Genomic DNA, 23,908 nt, shown 5'->3' on the forward strand with positions numbered 1-23,908 from the left:
TCATGCCCTCACTCTGCAATCCAAACCCAACTGACTCGAGCAGATTTCTGGTGCGCAGATCTAGAAAGTAACAGGAAGTACAGCAAGATCTTTCTGGGATTATCAAGTTCCTTCTGCTTCCAGTATACCCTGGACACACTTCACTCACTTTGGCTGTATGTGTAACTCTTGAGGAAGAGCTTCAGGAATCAAGTTAAAATATGAATTAGACTTCAAGAAGGTTTCAAACAGATACTGGATTTATTGGTCAGCTATGAGTAGGAAAATACATTGGTAAAGAAAAAGAAGACCCTGTATATAAATATAATACTAACTAGTTAAAATTTGACCAAGAAGAAAGTTCCACTGAAGAGAACAGTAAAAGCCCTTGTTTACCATCAGACCATATTCAGTTTCCCATTTATCTTATTGAAGAGCTGCCTATAGACAAATGCAACATTCTTTGAGCTTAGTGCAGATAATGTGCTGGTTTTTGTTACATGAATGGTAAACAAGAGTTAGTCCAGTGCATTACACATTATACAGAAGTACTGTGAATAAAGACTAAGGTATTCTATTTTAGACACTACTTAAACATACCAAGACACTTAAGTGTTACAAATTTATGCAACCAAAAGAAAAGAATAGCAGTTAACATACTAAAAAATACTGTGTCCGGCTGGATGAGAAAGGCTTTGCTACTGAAGCGGTTAACTGAACTTTTCAAAGTTTTACAGTGTAATTAGTTTTCTTTTTCCCCCTCTCCCACAATGGTGTTGCAATTATTTTGTCTTTCATACAGGTTTTGCATGGTTGAAAAAGCAAAGCATAAGCTATTTTCTAAGCCTGCTCTAAAAAAAAAAAAAAAACAACCTTGAAAGATTGCTGAAGTTACATCAAAGATGCACACAATGTTCTTAAAATCAGTTCAGTCAAATGCTAGCCAAATTTACCTTTAATTTAAAGCTGCTAAAAGGACAAAATAATTACAACACACACCAATTTATATGCTCTTCCCCCCCTACTTGTGTTATGTTAAAAGCAGTAACTTGTGGTATTAGTCTTGTACTCTAAACAATTGTTTTAGTTAAAGGTGTAGTTCAATTTACACTTTCAAACCCAGAATTCTTGGTAAATGTAAATAAAACTAGAAAAGATACGGCAGAGTGTACTTTAAGTGGAAAAAAGCCTGGTCTTAACTAAATAAATCCTTTTAACCCCAAGGATGTTCTGTGACTTTTTGCTATATGTGCTTTTACAACAAGAACACTGAAGGTACATTATGGCAACACCCAAAACCACCTGGAATAAAAATATTGCAAATAACCATTTCATGTTAAAAACTATGAAGCAAACATTTTGATTTTGTGAAGACACGGTTTATTGCCTTATTCTATGTTATAGCTGGAAATTGAGACTTTTGAGTTAGATTTGTTTGACACAAGAATGTATTTTCTTTGAAAGATTGTTTGACAAAGTTTATCTCAGCTCTGTTTTGGTGCCATCTGGTCTTTCCCTATTTTCAAAACATTTCTCCTTCCTTCCTTCAGCCCCCAAGTCACAGCTGCAGTCCAGTTAAAACCCAGTGAAGTCAAAGGAGTGCCTTCAACGGATTCAGAGGGTTTTCAATCAGGACCGGGTGGACTACTAAAAAAGCTGGAGGAAATGGTTACTCAAATGGACCCTTAGACCATAAGGTGACTAAGCAGGAACAGTTGTGTCTCCAAAAGCACAAGGGGCCATATTTTCACATGCTGTCATAAATTCAAATATTTTTTAAGACTAAGCAATAGAGGAGAACACATACTGGATAAAGCTCAAACCTTTAGAATCTAACAAGTGCACTCAAGCTCCAGCATCTATTAAAGTAAATTATCCCCCTCTAAAAAAATACAAAATGAGTGCGTGCTTCCCTTCCCCTTCTGTAAAGCTTTCTGGACTCCTTACACAATCCAGATATCAGAAAAGAAAAATAGTTTGCTTAGTCTGACAAGCTAAATTGGCTCATCATTACTGGAAATTGTCATGATGTACATTACCAAGACATCATTAAGGAAACATGAGTAAAACACCTTTTATTCACACTTTACAAAAAAACCCCAAAAAACAAACAGAAAAAAAATAACACTACGCATTAAATCTACTACAGCAATACTACCAGCATTTCAATGTACTGATTATAAACTGGACATGTTTGGTGCTTTTACAACTAAAACCAAAACAAGATAACCCCAAGAGATCAGGTCCCAGACAAGGATTCAAGATCAAAATTCCTCATATTGAAATTTTAAAATGTACATTTTACACATCCGAACTGTTTGTAATTTTTACTTTGAGCTTAAAACAGAACGGTTTGAGCACACTTGTGTGCTGACTACTTTAATAAAATTTTGAATCATTATTACCAATTCACTCTCTTATATATAAAAAATTCACAATATTTAGAAAGTTTTCTCTTAATGCTCAGTGTCCTTTTGCTTCCCTGCCCGCAGCTGAAACAAAAGCTGTTTAAGACCAAGCTCTATCTCCATTATTAATTTTTTTTTTTTTTTTTAAACATTTGATTATTCAAGTTGTATTAGTTTAAGGAGATGATGAATTCTCCCTTTTAGGATACAAATAGACAAGTTAAACTTGTAAGCTGTTACATACTTGGCTTCATGACACAAATGGCACTGAGGGTACACTGTAACTTCGGTCTTGCTTGACACTTTAAAATAAGACTTGGTCACTTTAAAACATGATCTGAAGAATTGTCTTTGGGACCTGTATTGAAAATGCATTTATTTTACACTGCTTCATTAATAGAAAATGTAGGGCTAGGTTTTTATCTTCAAGGAATTATACTTTCAGAAACTGAGGAACACACAAACGAAAGAGAATCCACATGATAGTAACTCTTAGTGGGAAAAACGGCACTGTGCAATGACACTGAAAGAAGCAGTGCATGGGCATTAGAAGCTAGAAACTGTGTACCCATAACCTGAACATGTTCCAAAGTGTGATATTCAATGCTTCACAAAGGAAAAAAGATGCCACAGCTTATACAAAAGTATCTTCATAAAATTTTCACAAGTGTTAACATTATTTAAAAAAATAAAAGAGGATGCACAGGATCTCTCTGCATGCACAGGCAGTGCTAGTTGAGAACAAATTTAAGCAGGCACAGTGGAGATAGGACAAATATTTAAAACAGAAATGAAGAAGCTGTACACAAGTATCCCTAGATTTTACTTCAAAAGTTAGAGATGAGAAAAATGTCTGAGTGTACACACATCAGCAATAACTTTCAATCCATACAGGTCTACTTATATTCACTGCTCAGCTTATCTGTTCTGTGAGAACTCTATGCCTCTTTCTTTTTTTTTTTTTTTTTATCAGAAATAGAATGTATTTAGTTATCTCTGTTAGATATTAAGATTTTATAGGTTTGGATTTTGAAAGCAATGTTCTCAATTGAACTTAAAAAGTAGTATAAAAGGGCTAACGAAACCCTAACAGTGCAAATCATTAGCAGAGAAAACCTGTGACAACCTCTTTTACACGCTGGCCTTTATAACACATGAAAACAGATAAAAATTTAGCCTTAGTTTACAATACAATCATTTTCCAAATCTGATTTTTCTTTTTTTTTTTTAAAGTACAAAATCTCATAAATCAGGTTTTCTGTTGTTCATATACAATCAATAAAGGCTAAATTCAAATTCTATATTTTACAAACAAGTCTGAAAAAGGAGGGAGTGAAGTACGGAGAATGTTCTGTGGATGTTCCTACTGGCCTCAAAAAAGTAGTGCTACAGATAACTGTGCAAAGAGAATACACTGTATAACAATTCCCTATTTCAAGGCATGAAAATGTCACGTTGGAGAAAAGAAACAGGAAGGTTAATCGTAACGTATTAAAGAAAGGTGCAAATGCACCAATCGCTGTGGAACAGTATACAAAGTATATTGGGCTCAGAATTGTGTCTGTTGATAGCACCTGGCTTTTACTATGTCTTTAGCAAATAATTAGATTTAAGATTAAGATTATTAAGAAAAAAAATCCCTGTTGGCCATACCTCACTCCTCTATATTCAGATTTTACAATTGTACAAGTTAGATTGAGGTTGCCCTCTAAAATGTATTTGACTACCTCCTGCCAGGGAGATGGATTCCATTTACAGGAGGCAGGAAAGGCAGCAAAAGCTCCAGTTGTGCAAAAAGTGAGAAGTGGTCAGAAGGGATGAGTGGATGTGGACAACCACTTATATTGTTCTCTATTAACCAATGATGATCCAAAGGTCCAAGAATGCCAAGTATGTTTAGCTGAGGTTTAGAGTAGAAGATGTAATCAATAATACCCTAAAACAAGAGGGGAAAAAAGATTATTGTTAGTAATTTATTCTTGTCCCAAGTTATTCTTCCAAACAAGAGGTGAGCTCAGTGTTACGAGTAATGAAATATCCCATTCCTTCTCTAAAGCACATCATCAATTCAGGAGATTTCTTCTTCCTATATCCCATGGGATGCTCAGTACAGATTAGGAAAACAAAAGAAAAGGCCACCCTTTATTATTTCTCCTATGCTTCTGTGGGTTTCAATTTCCAACCTCCTACAGAGCTTCAAATCACATTTACCTGATTTTAAAGAAAAAAAAAAAAAATCTTTGTTTTCCCTGGGCAGCAAAAAACTGAGAATTTTCCAGAAGCACCATGGATTATTTCCTTGCAGTTGACACCTTAAGTGCCCCTGTCCTTTAGCTTAGAGTATTAAAACACAAACTCTTACTGTTTACAGGGAAGGTTAAGAGCACCCCAATTCTTGCAAAGCTAGTGTAAGTTACTAAAAAGAGTAAGATGGTTTCTAGGAGACTGAAGTGTTGAGCATTCTAGTTTGCTATGTTTTAAGTATAAACTTGGTGAATTTAACTACACAGATTAACTTATATAACAACTTCATAGAGATACTTATATAACAACTTCATAGATCAAATCATATTAGTTACACTTGAATATGGAATTTTTTTCCAAAATATAAGCAAGTCCTTACCTTGAAGTCGAATGTGTAATTTGTATAAGGCATTAGACCATTCTCATAGGCACTCTTCAACTTGAAACCATGCGTAATTCTTCCATTTGTTGTCCCATTCTTTCCATTACAGCTGAAGTTAGTAAGACTTTCATTGTATCTCAGTTCCTTAAAATCTTTGTGGTTTGTTTCCACTCCACCAGTGCTCAAGTACTCAACAACACCTGTGAGGAGACACATTACAAACAAGAAGCATTCAGCAAGTAAGTGTGTGTAGGTACTTGAAGTGAGGCGTGCAACTTTAGGCTTTGTATAAGCAAAACCTTAACAATACACAGTACAATCAACAGTAGCTCTTACAAAATACTGCAGGGCAATGTATATTTCTATCAAGAGCAAATGTCACCTAGAACAGAGACATGCTTTGATTAGAAAAAACGAGAAGGTTAATAAGGAATAGATTGGGAAAGGGAAGATGAAAAAAAATCTGTAGTAAAATTCTGTCAATGCTAGTTATTGGCTGCCTCTTCTTGCTTTTATGCTCAGGTCCTGCCATTCAATGTTCTTCAGCTGAAGTGTTGCAAAAAAGCCAACTTCTGAAACACTGCTTCCAAAGAAGTTAACTTCCAAGAGGCTGCAAAGCCAAATTGATTAGATTTGTGTCATAAAACTAGGATTGTGCCTCAACTTCAGAACAGCCGTGTTAAAGTTCTGGAAGGTAAAAGAAGCAGTTAGTTGTTCTGAAAACACAACCAGGCACATGAACTGGTGATTGCAATCATCACTACTGATACTGGCCTTCCTGGGATCAAAAAGAATCACATTCCCATTACTGCTGAGCAGTAACTGCTCCTTAAAAGCCTAAGAGACGTTAAGAGCTGCCAAGATGAGGCCAGAAGGAAGGGGACCAGTAATGGAGATTATTATGTTGAACAACCAGCAGTAAGAAGGAAGGATGGCTCTTGAGTACAGCACTTCAGCTGGGACCTGAGAAAGCCAAGGTGGCAGTCACTGAATGTGTTCTTTTCTTGCACTTTTTATAAAGTTGCCACCAAGTCAAGAAACAAAGTTCCATGTTAGTGAAGAGCTTCTGAAGGGGATGTATTGAAATTTAGAAATTCTAAAACATCACAGAAAATTATTTGTATGGTAGCAAATTTAAAGGTAAAAAATTATCTTTTTGTGCTTAAAAGTTAAGAAAACCCAATTATCAGCAACAAATTCACGTTTTCAGTTATTTTTGGAAGATATTTTAAAATACAAGAACAAAGAGGAAAAAAAAATCACAGTAGAAATGCTTCTGAAAGATCAGACGCAGCTATACTAGAACACAGGCAGTAAGGTCACTCACAAATACAACAGTTCTATCTTCTCTCCCTTCTCTCCCCTTGGTACCTCTAGAGCTTATATTATCAAACAATGCATTCTCTAAGTTGAAAAACTTAAATTGTTACACACTTGAAACAGTCTAAAGAATAAGAAATAGAACTCTTACCAGAGTCTGGTAGAGAATTGAGATCTGCACACAGTACAAGTGGAATGGTTCCAAGTTCTCCCGAAACACCAGGTTTGAGACTACGAGAAGCTTTATCAATAATGTTCTTTACCTCAGACAGGAACATCATAGTCTGAACCAGCTTCACATCAGAATAATCTGGGTCCCAATGCATATGTGCATTAGCTACAAGAACTAGCTGCTTTTCCATCCCAAGATGTGGCTTTCCAGCTAAAATTTAAAATCAGTTATTTATTTAAAATCAGTCAGTAACAGAAAACACTACTACAGAAATTTAAACAAAATGTTTGAGGGGACAAAAAAATAAAATACCAGTATGACTTCAAGAGGGTTAATATCATTTGAATGAAGAGGGTCAGATAATTCCTCTTATATTTAACAAGCGTTTTAGTTGATATAAAGCACTAGGAATTATATTTCACATTCAAGATCAGTAACAGACTATCTGTTACATGTAATGCTTTTGTATTCACTGAAAATTAACATAAGTAACAGATAATCCTAATTACAGGCAAATAGCGTTGTTCTAAAAAATTACAGCAGCTTTCCTCAGGCTGTGATAGCAAACAGGCTCTGTTCATATCTTATTAGGCAGCGAGCTCTGAATTCTAAGTTATCCACATTCTAAGTTACCTCTCTTGGTAGAAGTGTTTCTTGAAAGGCTTGTTTGCTACAATCTGAATTAATAAAATATCATTTGGATAAATATTAACACGGGTTGAGTAGGTTCCCACTGTGATACTTATAAAGCCAATTTACATTTCCTAAATTAAGAATGACAGGGCAGAACAAACAGGTTGTATAAGCATGACAGTAAAGAAAATAAGTTAAAATGATGCAGGTACATGATCCAGAGACACACAACTAACACCACCACCTGATTCTTTGATACTTGTACATAATTTTAAGGAAAAAAAAAAAAACAAAACCAGACAACAAAATCACTCAAACTCAAGTATTTATATCTTTTCTTTCCTTAAAAAATGCAAGTGGGGAAAAAAAAAACCACTTCAGCATTTAAGCAATATGACTCTTCCCCAAAATCCTCTTTTGAAATAAAATTGTGTGAACATACAATCTGCAAAGCCAAATTCACCTGCAGAACCTAGTTTCTCTTGTTTACTATAACAAAAGTAATTGTTTTTTCATTTACAAAATACCATCTATTAAAAAATTAATGAAATGGGACTTACAGGACATTTCTATCAATTCCTTTCGCAGTTCTAATAGAACAGCAACTCCAATGTTATCTTTTGTCATAACTCTGTTCAGCATAGCCTCTGAACCTTCTGAGTTTGCCATTGCTAGTTGATTGAACTCAACAGTATGCTTTTGAACCAAAGTAAATCTGAAAGAAAAACATCATATACGCGTTTTTTCAGCAGCCAGATACAGTAGGGAATGTTATCGGTAATTCTTTTAATTAAAGCTCAAACACATTTACGATGTGAAAATCTCAGCCAGTCAAATAATTTCATAAAATCCTAAACTAAAACCAAGGGATATAGTTTTCCTAGCAATTTTCATGTAGTTTACAGTAGTACCTTAGTTACAATTAAAACATTTCCTTGAGAGAGAGTGGCATTCTAGAAAAGTCATGCGTGTTTCTAACTCTGCATCCGTTCCTAGTTCAAACATGCAGATTTAACAGAGAGGGACTAAATAATTTTCCAAGCCACTAGAGTATCAAACCTGGCACGTACATTTACTTGTGGATACACAGGAATGGAAGCAGGAAGGGACATTATTATCATCACAGCCAAAGTTGTACAAGTGCGATATGACACAACCAGTAAGTGCTGCAGCTCTTAAATGAATAGGGTTTTTTTTACAGAAGTGTGCAGCGATATCTTGTTGTTTGCTTTACCAAAGACTAATGTATCAAAAAGTCAATGTCATCTGAGGCCTTATTTCAGCAATTTGAGGGATTAGAAATTCCTTTACACAAAAAAAACAAAACCCCAAAACTAAAAGGCAAGAAAATCTGCTTCATTTTTCATTATTTCCTTCAATTTCTATGATTACCACCTAATGGTTGGGACACACACACTCAAGAAGGGAAGAATAATTTAGTGAACTCCCAACCAGCACTGCTCGAACAGAATGAAATCTCATTCACCTTAAACAAAACTTCAAAGTTAATTTTTTTATTGCTAGTTCCACACAGAATGATCTCTCTTGTACAAACCACTCCTTCCAGGGGTAGGAATGCTCTGTATGAAACCCTGCCTGGCTACAAAAGAGCAGTTAAAGCCAAACTGTTTGAGCTATAGACCAACCTGAGAAATTAAGTAAAAGACAGCAAGAGACATCAGAAGGTTCAGCAAACCACATCACTTACTTTTCTGTTTTGAAAAATATTGCACAACCATCAACATGTTTTCTTTCCTGTTCTGACATTGTCCTAGCTCTAGATTTTGGACTGAAGAATCCATTATAGCCACGTTCTTTCAATTCTACCAGGAAAAAACTGTAGTACTGCTCCGTTTCAACCTCCTGTAAAGTTAAGGCAGCACAGCATGAACGTACTATTAGCAAAATATAGAAGACAGATATTATTTAGACTCTTCAGAAGTGTAAATCACTTTCAAATTAGATTTAAGGGGAAAAAAAACCAAGAATTAAGTGCATCAGAGAATGCAAATTCAGGAGCAATATCCCTATTTTAAGAAAATATAAATGAATTTCTGTAATCCCTGGAGTTATGATTATCTCAAGCCTCTTATTTGAAAATGTGTCAATTACAGCCCCACAAACACACACAGGCACAAAGGCACCCCCACTAACATTGCTTTGATCAGGAGCTGCTGGTTCCCATTCCAACTGCGGGGGCTGAGAGCTTTCTTTTGATGTCAAACAACAAATAATGTTCTAAACATCACTTCTTTTTTCTTTTGTTTGCAGAAGGTTTTGAAAACAGACCGTTTACTACAAATACACTTAATGTGAAGAAACCGGCACACGGGAATAGAAAAGGGAAAGAAATGATGGTGTATTTCTTACCTGCAGACTTATGATGTCAGCATTGCAGCTCAGTATTTCCTGCATAATGGCTTTTTTTCTGTATTCCCAGTTCAAGGCCCAGGATGGACAATAGCCATACAGCTGCCGGGTGGCATATTTGTCACACAGGACGTTGTAACACATGACAGAGAACAAGGCTGCAGAACAATAATTTTACTTACACACTGATAGATTAAAAAAAACCAATTATGTTCTTGACTTTTGTCTTCTGCGAATTTATCAATTCACGCTTCGTTTGTTTCAACCAAAACACAGCATGTGTATCTGTGCTAAAAAATATTGTTAGTTCTTCTAGGGAGACAAATTACATGTTTGGACTTACGGCAGCTGTCTTCTAGCATTTAATTAGGAAAAAAACCACCCCCCCTTATAGGGTTAACACAGTGAAGAGCAGACAAATGTGTTTTATGCTAAGTGGTGCTGTACTGTGAAAAGCCCAAAACAAAGTAAATGTATTTGAACACTTGTATTTGCCAGCTACACAAAGGTCTGCAAGTCTACAATCAGATTCTTTTAAATCTATCTTAATTACTGCCACCACAAACTGTAACGGATCCATAGGCAGGGTAAGGATCCTTTCACACAAAGAAAAAGTGTAGGCAAATTAATGCCCAAATATTTCCACCTCAAAAAGGCATTCAGGTGTAGGACAAGAAATATCTCCTCTCTGTATTAATTTGAAACAGGAGTAGTAATGAGACCGTCTGGGGCAACTTGACAGGTAATCCAGCAGCATGGATTTGGAGGGTTGTTTTGGTGGGTTTCTGAGTTCGTTTTTTTTCAAAAAGCACTTTAAGAATTTGTAGTACAACAATGAGATACGTGTAAGCTCCTCTCAAATGCAGAAAAAAGAAACAAGACCATTGTTTGAAGATATTGAAAATGGAGGAAAAGAATTTTGGGCTGACTGGGGTCAAAGTCTAGCATTTTGAAAACAAACAGGTGACAGCAAAGTAGAAGCTGCATTAACATCATGATCTTTGAAGCAATCACCTTAATAACAGGAGAAAATAATGTACATTCAGTCCTGAAAGAGAGGACACTGCAATAATTGAGAAATACACTAAAATTTTTTTGGTGTGCAGCTAAATAGAAAAGGCTGTATTTCAATTTATGCAGGAAAAAAAATTAGTGAAGAATTAAACATGACCTGAATCCCAATAGCAACAAAAATGCTGAATCAAGGATGATACCCTGGTTACTTAAAACAATTCTACATTTTTTGGAAATCACGCTCAAATGCTTCCACTTTTCTTATTCTCCAACAAATGCTAAATTAAGCCTGTTATAATTCCACTATTTAACTAATTGTGGACAACAGTTTCAATCCCTGTGAGAGGGATGTTAATTAAAAATAAATTACTTTAGAGTAAAAGAGGGGTAAATCTGGAACAGGTGTTCCAGTTGGGATATAATGACTTCAGCTGGCTGGTCAGCACTGCAGAGATGATTGGTTAATTTAAGCATTAACTTTTTTTCCAGTAAAGATCAACAGCTTTTATTAAAAGGAAAACAGAAGAAATGAGAAATCCTTGAAGTGTTACAGTACCTGTTGGTCTTGTACGGTCTGGTTCTTGCAACATAATCCAAGATCTTGGAGGTGGCTGTTCTGTCGAAACTATGGGAACATTTCAAAATAGAGATACAACAAGTGATAATCACATTTATTTTGCACAGCAGAAATAAATGTTTTAAGAATGATCACTTACTTCTTTTTGCAGTACCTGCCAAATTATCAAGCAAATAGTTCAGTAGCCTTCGTGTCCCATCTGGTTCCTGATACAGGTTCAGAATATCCTGTGTAAGTGGGTTTCCTACAAACCAATTCACAGGAATATTGAATAAAATATACAGAACTATTACAGACTTGCATATCAGTGTTGAAAGCTGACATCTTGGAGACAAGATCTACTATGAACTACTCTGAGGTTTCAGATCTCAGGTCTTCAATCTCACAAAACCCTGGATGTGTGGACAGCCCTAGTGAAGTTTAACAACATTCCCTGCTGATTCTGCCTTGGGACTGAGCACCCCAAAGGTGGTCCTTGGACTAAGAGTGGTGAAGAACTTGTGTGGTACAACAGGCAAAGCTGATGAGCCCAAACACAGGAGTCACCTCTGCTTGGTGTGAAACATCCACCAGCAGTTGATCTGACAGTCAGATCTCAGCAGAGACTCTGTCATCTGCCAAACATAAGCAGATTGCAAAAGTTGCCATGGACAACACACACTGCAATTGCCCAGTTTTAAAGGGGAGACAAACAGACTTTTGAGACTTAACAGTGTTTAGAGGTATTATATCTCTCAGTGCTTCTGATTTTGTGACTCGAAATTCCCCAAGGTCAGCAATTTTTATAGCTAGAATCCATACAGTTCAGAGGAAAAAAAAAAAAAAAAATTTGGGAAAAGACTTAAATTGCTGCTTGCATAAATAGCACAGTACCCTGCAGCTGTACAAAGCATGTTCCCTTTCTGGCTGGAGATGTACCACAGTTAACCACAGACTGTTTCTTAGTTAAAGCAGAACTGCATTCAACCCCTATGCAAGCAACAGAAAGCTTCTGCTCACTCTGCAGAAAAAAAAGCAAACCTCTTTCTATGGGCATTGCTCTGCCAAACCTGTTATTTTTCTAAATAATCCCTAAGTAACAGTATTTATAAATGTGGAGTGAGCAGCTACATCTGGGATTGCTAATCAGTAACATTTAATGAACTAGCAGACTACAGCCATTACAGCTCAGCAGCAGTATCACTAAAAAAGCAGAGATACCAAGAAAAAAGCAGCAATACCTTTCAGACCCAAAGTCTGTAACTGGAACAGTTTTCCCAGCTCAAAAGGTAAAACTCGTAACAGGTTGTTATTTAAATGTAGTTCCCTGTAGATAGAGCAAGAATCATATGGGGCTGAAAACAGAGCAACATTTATCTGCAGCAGTAAAAGAATTAAACTAAAAGAGAACCCACATAGTAGCAAACCACAATATTGAAAAATTTAGAGACTAAACAGCAATGGTTAAGGAAATTCTGCTGTACTCAGACACACATTCAGACAAAACACCTTGTGCTCAAGTACAGAGGAAAGGAGCTGTTTGGAGAGTTTCTCTTAAATGGTGAGACATTTTGTGAACATTAGCAATAATTAAACACTTTAGTATCTACAAGTGATGATGCAGTAACAGCTCAGACAAACCAGACCATGAAACAGGTCAGCTGTGATTAAGAAATAAAGGGAAATTATATCCCTGAAACCAAATTAAAAAATCCAGGATCATGGCAGTATGATTACAGCTATGGCATTACCATGCAGTAGTCATTTAGCACAGTAATTTTCTGTTGGTTTGGGCGGTTTTCTTTTCATCATTTCAGTGGCAAGACAAAGTATGTGCTTTGTAACTCACAAAACCAATATACAGACAGGAACAGAATTCATGTCCTGAATTCTGATATCCCAACAAACTGGGCAGACAAAATAGACTTGTAAGTAGCTTTTCATTTTCCAAAATGCATTCCCATTAAGCAGGGAAGACTTTCATAGAATCAATCAGTATAAAGTTGCTGCTCCAAAGTGTTTACAACTTGGTGCCTAGAGACTTGAGGAGTATTTCTGGGCAACAAAAAAAAAAAAAAAAAAAAAAAAAGGAAACCTGTAGGGCAAGAGTTAATTTAACTCTTTTGAGTTCTACAGAACAGCACTTGAGGGTTTCAATGCCTTTCCTGTCAAGGAACAAGCAGCCCAGAACTGACCCCAGGATCTGAGGTGTGGTGTCAGCAATGCCCAGCCCAGGGGAACAGTCACTGTCCTGCTCCGGCTGCCACACTACTGCTAATCCAGGCCAGGTGCCATCAGCTTTCTGAGCCATCTGGGCACACCTGGGTTATGTTCAGCTGCTGTTGACCACCCCCACCAAGTCCTCTTCCACCAGGCAGCTTCCCAGACACTGTTCCCCCAGAGTGGAGCACTGCTGGGTTGTGACTCAAGTGCAGGACCCAGCACTCAACCTGACTGAAGCCCACACCACTGGCCTTGGCCCATGGATCCAGCCTGTCCAGATCCCTCTGAAGAGCCTTCCTGCCCTGCAGCAGATCCACCCTTCCACCCAGCTCTGTGTCATCTGCAAATGTCCTGGGGGTGCACTCAAGTTCTTTCAAGCATATCAAGAGAATCTGTTTTGCAGCTGAGCTTTCAAAGATAACATGTTACAGTGTTTATTTTTTCCTCCTTTTTCTGCAAAGATCAGAAATCCTACTGCTCTGACATCTCTTTTTTCAACGTCTTGCAGTAAAAAGAGAGATGAAAGGAGTCTTGGGTGAGCTCTGCAGTACAGACCAAACCCAGAGCTCCAGATGTGGGAGCTGGGAGAGCTGTTATCAGTTCTCAGTGTTGAGAGCACAAATGATTTCTGTGGCTCAGGATACCAGCAGTGCCCAGGGTTGAATTACTGTTAGTTTGAACAACTTCCCAGAATCCAGGGGAAGTGTCTGCAGTGAGAGCCAGCCTGAAACACAAAACCCCGGCCCAGCTGGGACCTGCAATGTGCTACCACATAGGATGTGCTTATGGGTTTTTCTTCACTTTCACCGCAGTGAAAAAAAACCATGGAGCAGCTGCAATTTCTGAGGAGCACAGTGGGTTCATGCACAGCTTTTCACATCTAGAGATCTGAGCTCAAGTGCTGTGTTTTGGTCATAAATAGAAAACTTCTGTGACCTTAGCTACAAATTTCACATTTACAAGATTTAGCCTTCTCTGCTCAAAAGAAACCTAGGACTTGCAAGAGCTGAAGCTTCATAGAATCAGCCAGAATAAATCAGGAGAAGTGTTGGGAAGAAAGCATAATGACTTGACATTACTGATGACTCTGCACTGCTAAGCTATCTCCATGTCACAAGTGTTACATTTACAAAAATGTTTTAAAAAGACTGAAAGGAGGCTAATGAAGTACAAAGATGAATTTGAGAATATTCCGGTAAATTTAGGGTTTCTAGCTCACAATATCCAAGGAGTTGGATAAAGAAGGGAAGAAACCTGTTACTAATAACTGCTTTTAATTGAAATAGTAATGCAATGAACTAGAGCTTAGAACAGACTCCTCTCCAGCTGAAAGCAACTATACAACATGCTACAAAGCAGAGCTGCCAATTATGCTTCAAAAAGCAAAGTCCCTTTGCTCAGCCTCCAAGGTTGAGACTTGAACTGCTCTGGAATTTGAGCTTTTAGTACCAATTTAATCAGCTAGTTTAATCCTCTCCAACAGAGCGGACTTTTCTAAAGGGGAAGAAAACGCCATGACAGATATTTCCATGTGCAAACTTGCTTTGCTTCCAGTTTCATGAAAGCTGTGCTGGCAGTCCACTTCTCTATCATTGTCTTTACTTCTAGTAACATTCTCTTTACTTTCAGACTCTGTACTTTCTGGATTTGAGAAAGCTGTTCATAAGTATCTTCAAAATTAATAGCAATAAAGGCAATTACTGGCAACTGTCTAATAAACCTAAGATAAGGCTCTTCCTTTGGGTCAAGGGCAAAAGACTGTTGCATGTAAATATTTAGTCTTACATAAATAATTTATATATTTATGTAACAGTGTTTTTACAAAGTAAAATGCTGCAGCCTTAAGTATAATCTAAATAGGCATCATTGTTCATATTTCACTTCCAAAAGGAGTTTTCATTCCGTGCTAACTTTGTACATCTTGACATTGCAAAATTGAAGGGAAAAAAAAACCTCAAAAAGCTGAGATTGGATCATTTTTTTCTCCTCCCCAATTTGCACAGGAATGCAGTTACATCACAGCAAAGATGGGGAGGAGATGATACTAGACATGTTGCAATTGTTATACAATAAGCAGAAGAAGAACTATTGTTAAGAATAATTACTAAATATGGATAAAGAGGAAAACATTGTAGTTAACACCATTACAAATGTTTAATCTGACCTTTTCCCTACCGTACTATGAGTTAAAAGCATTTTTTTGGGGGGCTTCACTTACTCTGAGAAAAACACCACACGAAAGATTTGTAAAAGAATCTGGAAAGAGATGCCTGAGAAGAAACCTGACTTGGAAAAATATAAAATGGGTGATTGCCATCAAACCAAGCACTTCTGAGGCTCATTCTGTGCTGTCATACATCATAACAGGAGATCACAGAAGAGCCAGTATTCAGGAAGGCAGATAAGAAGGGAGGAAAGGGGAATTTACTTATGCTGAAATTTGAGCTGTTGCTACAAAGATAATAAAAGAACAATTTTAACTCCTGTTAGGATTTACATACCTGAGTGACACCATGTTTCCGAGCTCTGCTGGTAAACTGCGAATTTTATTAGAGGACAAGTCCAGATATACCAGATTGTGAAGCTTGGCAATGTCTGAAGGAATACGGGATAAGGAATTGTCACTGAGATGCAAAGCTGTCAAATGGGTCAGTGTCCACAATGATGAGCTTAAGCTTCTCACTTTCCCTGTGGAAGAAAGGTACAAGAGAAAACAGAACATTTAAAATACATAGATTTGGCAATAATAGCACATTTTTCAAGTATGTGCAGGGCTGGGGAACTTGAGGGGCAGTTTTGCTTGTGGGTTTTATTAATTTATTAAATGAAAATTCCATTAATTGTTGATTCTATAGGCGAAAAATTAGTCTTTGTGTGAGAGAATGCAAGATATTGCCAAGTATGCTTGAGATTGTTTTTCCCAATTCATACTTAAGGCTTAAACATCTGTCTTTCTCTAGTTCCATACAAGACAAAACATTAACCAGCTGACCATGAATTTATCATTAACAGAGGTGTAAGAAATAAATTTTTTTCAATTATGGTTTATGTTTGAAATGAAAGACAGTGCTTCGGTTCACCCCTTATTTCCGCACATCTTTCAAACCAAAAATCTTTACTCTATGGCATTAATCCAGCCAAGAACAGATAGAAACACTATATTTAGGGTGACTAAGATGCTTAGTTGAGAACATGGATTTCCATCTGGCATTCAACTAAAAGCTGTATCAACTATTGCCAGATATTTTAAAAAAGGTATGATTTTTTGTATAAACTGAAGGGTGGAAACATGGATTTGTGTGACAGAATCAAGATTTTTACACTGCCGCATGCAACGAATGTGAGATAGCATCAGAGGTCTCAAAATATTTCTTCTCCCCAAGATTTTTTTTTTTCCTTTGGGGTAAATTCTTTTTCATTTACATAAATCATCTTACTGTACCAAAAGCATTAGGAGTACCAACACCAGTTTCTCCAAGGCAAAAAGTTAGTTAAAACAACTTTAAAATCCCCACTGTGACCCATCAATGTTAACAACAGTCTGGTTAATATTATACCAACACACGCACTTTGTAATTCCTTTCCTTAAAGGATTTTCTTCAAAATAAAAGAATTCCTATTTAGTGCCCAGGGAAGGTTACACTGAGACACAGTCCCTGGCAGCAAGATGTTTAATACTGGTATAATTTCCAGTGAGCTACAACAAATCGAGGGGCATAAAAAAGTCTGTAGTGAAAAGATGTGATTTAAACGAGATCAGTTAAAACATTTGTGGCTTTCTGTATTATGTGACCAAGTATTTTGCAAGGGAAGGACAGTGTGAACATTAATGAAACAAAAACATTGCACATTTTATTTTGCAAGGCAAATGCATACAGTTCTTAAGGGATTGATGCTCCTCTAATGCTCATTAAGAAATCTTTTGAGAGGTTTTAAATACAAATCAATAGTTCTTTGCATTTTTAAAGCTGAATTAACACCTCTTCCCCACCCCCAACGCAAACAGGTGACTGTGATCATAGAAAGCCTTGTAGCTGAAAGGATTTCCAATCAACATCCCTGATCCAGGCTCTCCACTCCAGCACCTCCCTTGGCGGGAATCAGTCTGTAGTGAGATTACCAGGCATGAAGGGAAAGAGCCATCACTTAATGCACTTCCTATTCAGAGCAGCAGATGTCCAAGAGGATTCCAAGCCTAATGCTGATAAATAATGCTGATTCCTGAAGCAGCATTTAACTAGGTTTCTGCATCTGTAACCCTCAGTAAAGAATGCTATTCACATGGTGAGACACATGGTACTGGAAGCAAGACACAGATTCAGTGAACTGGATGGAAAGATTCTTCACGATGCGAAGAACTGTTTTAATCCTTCTTCCATAAATTTCTCTACTGAACAGTCATTTACAAATCCTACATGGCAATTTTTGCAGACGCTTAAAGAACCTCCATATTTAAACAAAATTACAGCCTAAGTTTTAAACATCAAAAAATGATTTTTTAATTCTTAAAATATTTGCTTGAATTTCCTTGTAAACACACTTTTTGTAGCAAACCCCGGGTTTACTCTACAAATCAAGAGACACTGGTGGTCCACACCAGTTGAAATACATGCTTATGAATTCTGAGCATTATCTTACTTTTCAGAAACGATTCAGAAGTCCAACAGTATCTCAAAGCTTGCACAGATTGTGGATGTTTTGGTGTTTGTCTTTAATCTTAAGAACAGAGTAAAATTTACAACTGCTTTTAAAAAGAAAACTTCTGCTTCATGGACTAATACCTTCCTGCTACACTACTTACAGTAAGAACATACCCCTATAGATCAACCCCAACTTCACCCTTTTCTCTTTGACAAATTAGATCTTAAATTCATGCTCTCACTCACTTCATCTTCTTAAAACACAAGAGCTCACATCCATATCCTCACCTTAACAACTTTCCTACACATGGAGATTTCCCACTCGGCCCACCTTACCCCTCCTACAGCTCCTGTGTTATCCTAATCCAAGCTCTTGCCTCCGCACACCACAGCTGGCAGCTCCTATCCCAGCATTCTCACTCCAAGGTAGGTAACTCCCCTCCAGACTTGTCCAAACCCACACTACTTGCAGTGAGTTCATAATTCAGGACCATGCCTCAGTTACTTACCACTTATTTCCAACTCTGCCCAGTGTGATTTCTTTCCATTGGCTGCTTCCTCTGAGGACATAATTGTGTACATCCTCCGTGGATCAGGTGGATCGTACTTTTCCTTGGGCATTCCTATTGAAACCAAAAGGCAAGTAATTAATTGAGATATTATAAACTGAGAATTCTTTAGAAGGTAATTCCCATTTCAGTTAAATTTCATATTAGACTTATATACCAAATACTTTTCAAACCTACAGATAGTGTGCCCATTTACAAATGTCGCTGGATGGGAAATACTGCTATAAAATAGAAAAACAGAGATTCCTGACGCTCCTAAAATGACAGACAACAGTCTAATCCCCCACCCACCCCCGCAATAATTTACCAGAATCTGCAAAGCAATTTAAAAATTGTGTCCCACCACCTTCCGTGGCTATGCTGTGTGTCCCTCAAAACTGACACATCCCACTGCAGGCTCTTTTTTCTTCAACAATGAAACTTCAAAAAGAGATGATCCACCTCCACTGGGATCTCTCCCATACTCCTAGAGAACACATTTGCTAATAACTTTGATTATCTATCACTTCCAGGTTACTGCCATTGTCAACTTTTCACACAAATCATCATCAAGAAAAGAATTGGAGTTTCAAAAAGATCCTCAATTTTTTAAGTTTGCAAAATGACAGGTTTTAATCCAACCTTCACCTTACTTTCTGCAATCTAAAAATATTGCGCCCAAGGTAGATATTTCTATCACTTTCTTCAGCCAAGTATTTAACACTGAAATTGAACTTCATTTTCCTCACTCTTTTTCACGTCATTCCCGATAACTTTATAAGAATAATTTTCTAGGTTCTTTTTATCAAACTCAACCATGCAACATGACAGAGAAGCAAACATTCCTCTCCAACAAGCAACAAGCTATAAATCTACTTCTATGAAACAGAGAAATTAAACAATGCTGGCTCGAGTCACACTTAAAAACACATTAGAGGCGATATTATGCGATTGTTCAGCAAAATACATTACAGCAGTATTATAACACTACCCAAACCCACTCAATGAACAAGCAGCTATAGTGGTCAAATTTCTAAGGACATCTTCCTACCAGGCCTTTTAAGGCTTTCTCATTTTTTCATTTCCTGGGACAAAGTGAAAAATGTTGTCATTATATAAAATAATCAAAGAATAAGTCCTAGTAAATAAGACTATCAACCAGACTTATAATCTGTTTACTGATTTTACTGAAAAATGTTTACTCTGAACGTTAAACAAAACAACAGAAATCCACCAAAAACTTTCTGATAAGTACACAGCTTAATTAAAATAAAGCTTTTAGGTATCACATGCTTACTTTAATATAAAAGCTCTTTTACTAAGTCACACTCCTCCTTCCCTTTCCCACTCCTGGGCAAAACCAGATTTCTGCAGTGAAAAGAAATTCCCCTTTAAGAAGGGAATTGTGGGTAAAAGGATCAGATTATAAATAGCAGCTGGGTGAGGCTCCTTCCAGAGTGAAGGCACTTGAGTACCTAGGGTGCTGGGATCACCAAGTATAACACTTTTTTCATCAAACTTGACTAATTAAACGAGAGGAGAGTGGATTATAATCACCAGAAAGGTAAAAGCATAACTTCTCCCTGCAATAACTATGCAACTGGTGCAAGAATATATACCAAAGCAATGTACAGAGCATCTCTTCTGAAATTTCAACGTCTAACTATATATAATTCACAAAGACCATGTAGGAATGCTCCAGCTTGTCAGGAAACATTTACCTTCCTCAGACATTTACTGCTTTCTCTTCCTGCCGCTCCCTGAATTAATAAATATGTTCCAATTTTTTGAGAAGCAGGTATAGCAAAGACAGAAATCTCATTCAGTACAGAAACACGAATGCTCCCCAGAGCACACTCAATCACATGCACTAATTAACAGCTTTGCTGGTACCAGCAGCGTATCACTGCTCGCTACTAAAAGAGGATGACATACTTTTCCAGTGGGTTTTGTTAATGTACACTAAAACAATTAGAGATTTAAGAATTTGAGGGTTTAACACTGGATCCTGGTGACGCTGCACTCCCGGTCCATCCGCTGCACCACCCTCCCCTCAAAAAAGTTCCTGCTCTTGATGGTTTTCCCTCTCTCACTGCTGCATTTCTCAGAGGATGAGTCCCTGCTGTTTAGGACTACCAGGTGCCAAAAAGCAGCAAATGCTTGAGAGCCTCCTGGCTGAAAGAGCTGCTGCTGCCTGAGAGCATCACAGCCATCAGCCACATCAAGGATACTGTCACACCAAGCATTAACACATCTTCATCTATCACCCAGAACCCAGAATTTCTCAAGAACTGACAGGAAGGCTAAATTTGGGTCATATTTCACAGGACAGCATAAAATACAAGTGCAACACCTTGAACTGCATTTCAAAACTTCACAGCATGGAGTAGTTCAAGAAAATCAGTCTCTTTTACTGTCTCCTTTCTCCACCTCCCCAAATCCAAATTTAGCACCTGCTCAGCTGCTACAGTAAATCATAAAAGCTGAGGTGAACATCAGATTAAGTAACAGAGTTTTGTCAGACTAAAGCAATTTTTAGTAAGACCCATAAAATAGTGTTGAACATCCTTAGAACCATTGATAACTGCAGCTTTTAACAATTATCATGGTAAATTTCAGAAGAGCTTATACCACCTGTAATTTTCACTTGCACCAACACAGATGGCGGAAGCACCATTAATGTTAGGTTGTTACAGCGTACAGTAAATCAGTTTGTAAAGGAGAACATTTTTATAACAAAGATATGATATGGATTCCTGGAACACTACATAAATTTAATGAAAAGGACATTTAAGTATGTTTGAATGCAAATGAAATTGTTTACTATCTTGTACCAGGTTATTAAGATTGTCATTTTAATAGCTGTAAAAATTGAAGAGCTTGACAGTCGAAGTGAGTGTGGCTGCCCACTCCCACCCTGGGTCACTCAGTCCTCACACTGAATTAACACCCCCTACCCCAAAGTAACTGAGCCAAGCAAGGTCAATGAAGTCAACAGCACACAAGGTCTGGCACAAGGAATTAGATCTCAAGCCTCCAGTGCAGACACTGTTTTAAGCCCTTGTTTGTACAGAGGGTGCTGAGAGACAGGCATTGGGACAGGGTGACGGGAAGGAAGCAGGGAATGACAGCCCCTTCAGGGAAGGGTGACAAGGATCAGAAAAAGAAGGAAAAAACCTGAAGGCTGTTACGTGAAGGGAGAACAACCTGATGGAAGAAGAGCTGACAAAGCTCTACTACACCTACTACAGTAGGTGGGTGACGGAGCTCTGGCTCTGGCTTCACTCAGAACAGACCACTGGAGACAAAGCCAAATATTCCCAGGTCGAGCTGCACCTGCCTCGACTGCTGCCTGTCTCTCCAGATTACAGCCATGACTGCAGGCAGGTCATGCACAGCCAGGCTGGGCACTGGGCTTGGAACTGTCCTGGAAAATGACAGTGCCATTACCAGCACCATGAGCTCCTGGGGTGCGCTCCCAGCCGCAGCACCAGGGCCATGGAGGGCACCACGTCAGGAGGAGCTGGTGGCCTAGAGAAGGACTTCTTGGAGGCCAAGCTGGTTTAGATACACTGCTCCCTGTAGAAGAATGAAAGGGGTTCAGCTCATTGCCTGACAAGACATTTGGAATGATAAGTGTCCTTGGCTATGGACATGTGCAAAGTGGAAGCTGGACTATAAGGTAGTTAATGCTCCAGGTAATTATGGAGACTACCAATAAATAATGTCTTCAAAATGAGAAATGAGTCTGCTCTGAGTGGCAGGGAAGGAAAGACGATGACATTTTTTTCCTGTTCTACCCTTCTGCCATTTTTATGAAATTGGAAGATGGCGAGGAGGAAGATTTAAATAAAATAGGTAGGTGAGCAGTTATTTTGAGAATAAGGTTTTGGGGTTTTTTTAAGCACCAACAGGAAATACTATAGCAATCCTTCACTTCCTGAAATGCTTTCTAAAATATCATGATAAATTAACTTGATTTCAAAACTAAACGTATTGGACAACTCCTGTAGGCCAAGTACAATCTTTTATACTATTACTATGGAGGTGGATGTCAAGTTTGCCCCTAAAACATCATCTTTAACTTAGGAAAAGAAAACTTGGATTCTAAAACTGTGTAGAAAATTATGAACAAGAACAACACAGTGTTCAGACATAATTTCAACTGATCTAATCAACTATTCTGAAATAACTATTTGAATACTTACTATGAACCATCTATAAACTCCATTTACAAACCTGGGAGCACATTTAGAAATACTGCAAGATCACAATGGTGAAGCATTATAACTCCACTTCTGAAACTTCCTAACATGTCGGTAACTCCTTTTGACTTCCCCTCCTTCCCCTTTACTTGCTTTTGCTTGTCACTAACACACTAATGCAGATCAGGAGGGGAAAGTAAACAAAGTAGCACCACTCCTGATCAAGTGCAGAATTACTCAAACTTTCTGCTACTTTAATTAAAAACAGTGAATAAACTATGCAAATCTAGATCTAATAAAGTAAGAAGTAAGAAGACAATTGGACAATATTTTCCATTTGTTGATGCAGTGCAGTATTACTTGCCAAATAAATTACTTCTGAACCGCTGAAAAGTAGCAGGATAGAAAGCAATCTATTAAGTTGCTCAAAGATTTCATAAGAAAACAATAGCACATATGAGATACTTTTTTTTCCCTTTCTCTCTCCAATCCCTCACAGTGGAAGCTCACCCCAGACCATTCTTTTGTAACCTTGTGCCTTTAACCCTGAAGCTCTTTTCCATGCAATCCAAAGTTTCATTTAAAAATGGGTTCTAATGACCTTCCCCACAAATATAAATGTTTCTTAAATTGACTGGTCTGTTTTGAATTCAAAGTTAATTTAGGATCCTCCACACCCTCTACCACTTGCACTGTGGTTTTACAATGCATGAAGCAGAACTAAGCTGGTCCTCCTGCAGTTCCTCTTCCCCAGGACCCTGTACTTCCACTTCACTCTTGCATCAGCACCAACTTTTGTCTGGTAACAAAGGAGCTGGTGAAGAGAATTAAACTAAGGAGGGAAGAGGGAAAAAAAAATATATATTTGTGGGAGACTAGCTTCCTGTGTTATTATTCCTGTAGAGCAGGAATGTATGTGTGGATTTGCAGCTGTTGAAATCAGGGCACCGTCATAATGGCGCTTCTGGCCACACTGACACACAATCTCTTCTCCCATAGCAGGAAGCAAACTCTTGCTTCCAGCTACCCTCACCCAGTTAAACAGTAACACTGAACAAAGTCTGAAATCCTAACTGAAAGCAAAGTACATTGCTTTTTAGATAACTTAAGGCTGTAGCAGTTCTAGCAATGTATAGGCTAATCAGATATGCTAAGCTGTATTTAAAGGGTTAATTTCTACTGTTGAGATTTATTAGAATTACCAGGAATTACTG

The 23,908-nt window shown here is 37.7% G+C and overlaps 1 protein-coding gene across 5 annotated transcripts in view; it reads right to left on the minus strand.

Moving 5' to 3' along the window:
- Positions 1 to 3,598: 3,598 nt before the first annotated feature.
- Positions 3,599 to 23,908, minus strand: part of CNOT6 (CCR4-NOT transcription complex subunit 6) — a 29,562-nt gene continuing 9,252 nt past the window's right edge. For 4 of the 5 annotated variants that reach the window (XM_082291574.1, XM_082291573.1, XM_082291575.1 and 1 more), the window contains 11 exons: positions 18,451 to 18,564; positions 15,803 to 15,989; positions 12,320 to 12,405; positions 11,239 to 11,343; positions 11,079 to 11,147; positions 9,509 to 9,666; positions 8,847 to 9,001; positions 7,699 to 7,853; positions 6,485 to 6,715; positions 5,011 to 5,213; positions 3,599 to 4,323 (listed from right to left, as the gene is read on the minus strand). In XM_082291574.1, the coding sequence (XP_082147700.1) occupies positions 4,111 to 4,323; positions 5,011 to 5,213; positions 6,485 to 6,715; positions 7,699 to 7,853; positions 8,847 to 9,001; positions 9,509 to 9,666; positions 11,079 to 11,147; positions 11,239 to 11,343; positions 12,320 to 12,405; positions 15,803 to 15,989; positions 18,451 to 18,562 (1,674 nt within the window). In that variant the 5' untranslated portion in view covers positions 18,563 to 18,564 and the 3' untranslated portion in view covers positions 3,599 to 4,110. The remainder of the gene's footprint in view (positions 4,324 to 5,010; positions 5,214 to 6,484; positions 6,716 to 7,698; positions 7,854 to 8,846; positions 9,002 to 9,508; positions 9,667 to 11,078; positions 11,148 to 11,238; positions 11,344 to 12,319; positions 12,406 to 15,802; positions 15,990 to 18,450; positions 18,565 to 23,908) is intronic. The other variant, XM_082291577.1, reaches the window with a different exon arrangement.

The sequence above is a fragment of the Coloeus monedula genome (genome assembly GCF_965178545.1).
Source record: "Coloeus monedula genome assembly, chromosome: 15".
In the NCBI taxonomy this organism is placed as follows: Eukaryota; Metazoa; Chordata; class Aves; order Passeriformes; family Corvidae; genus Coloeus; species Coloeus monedula.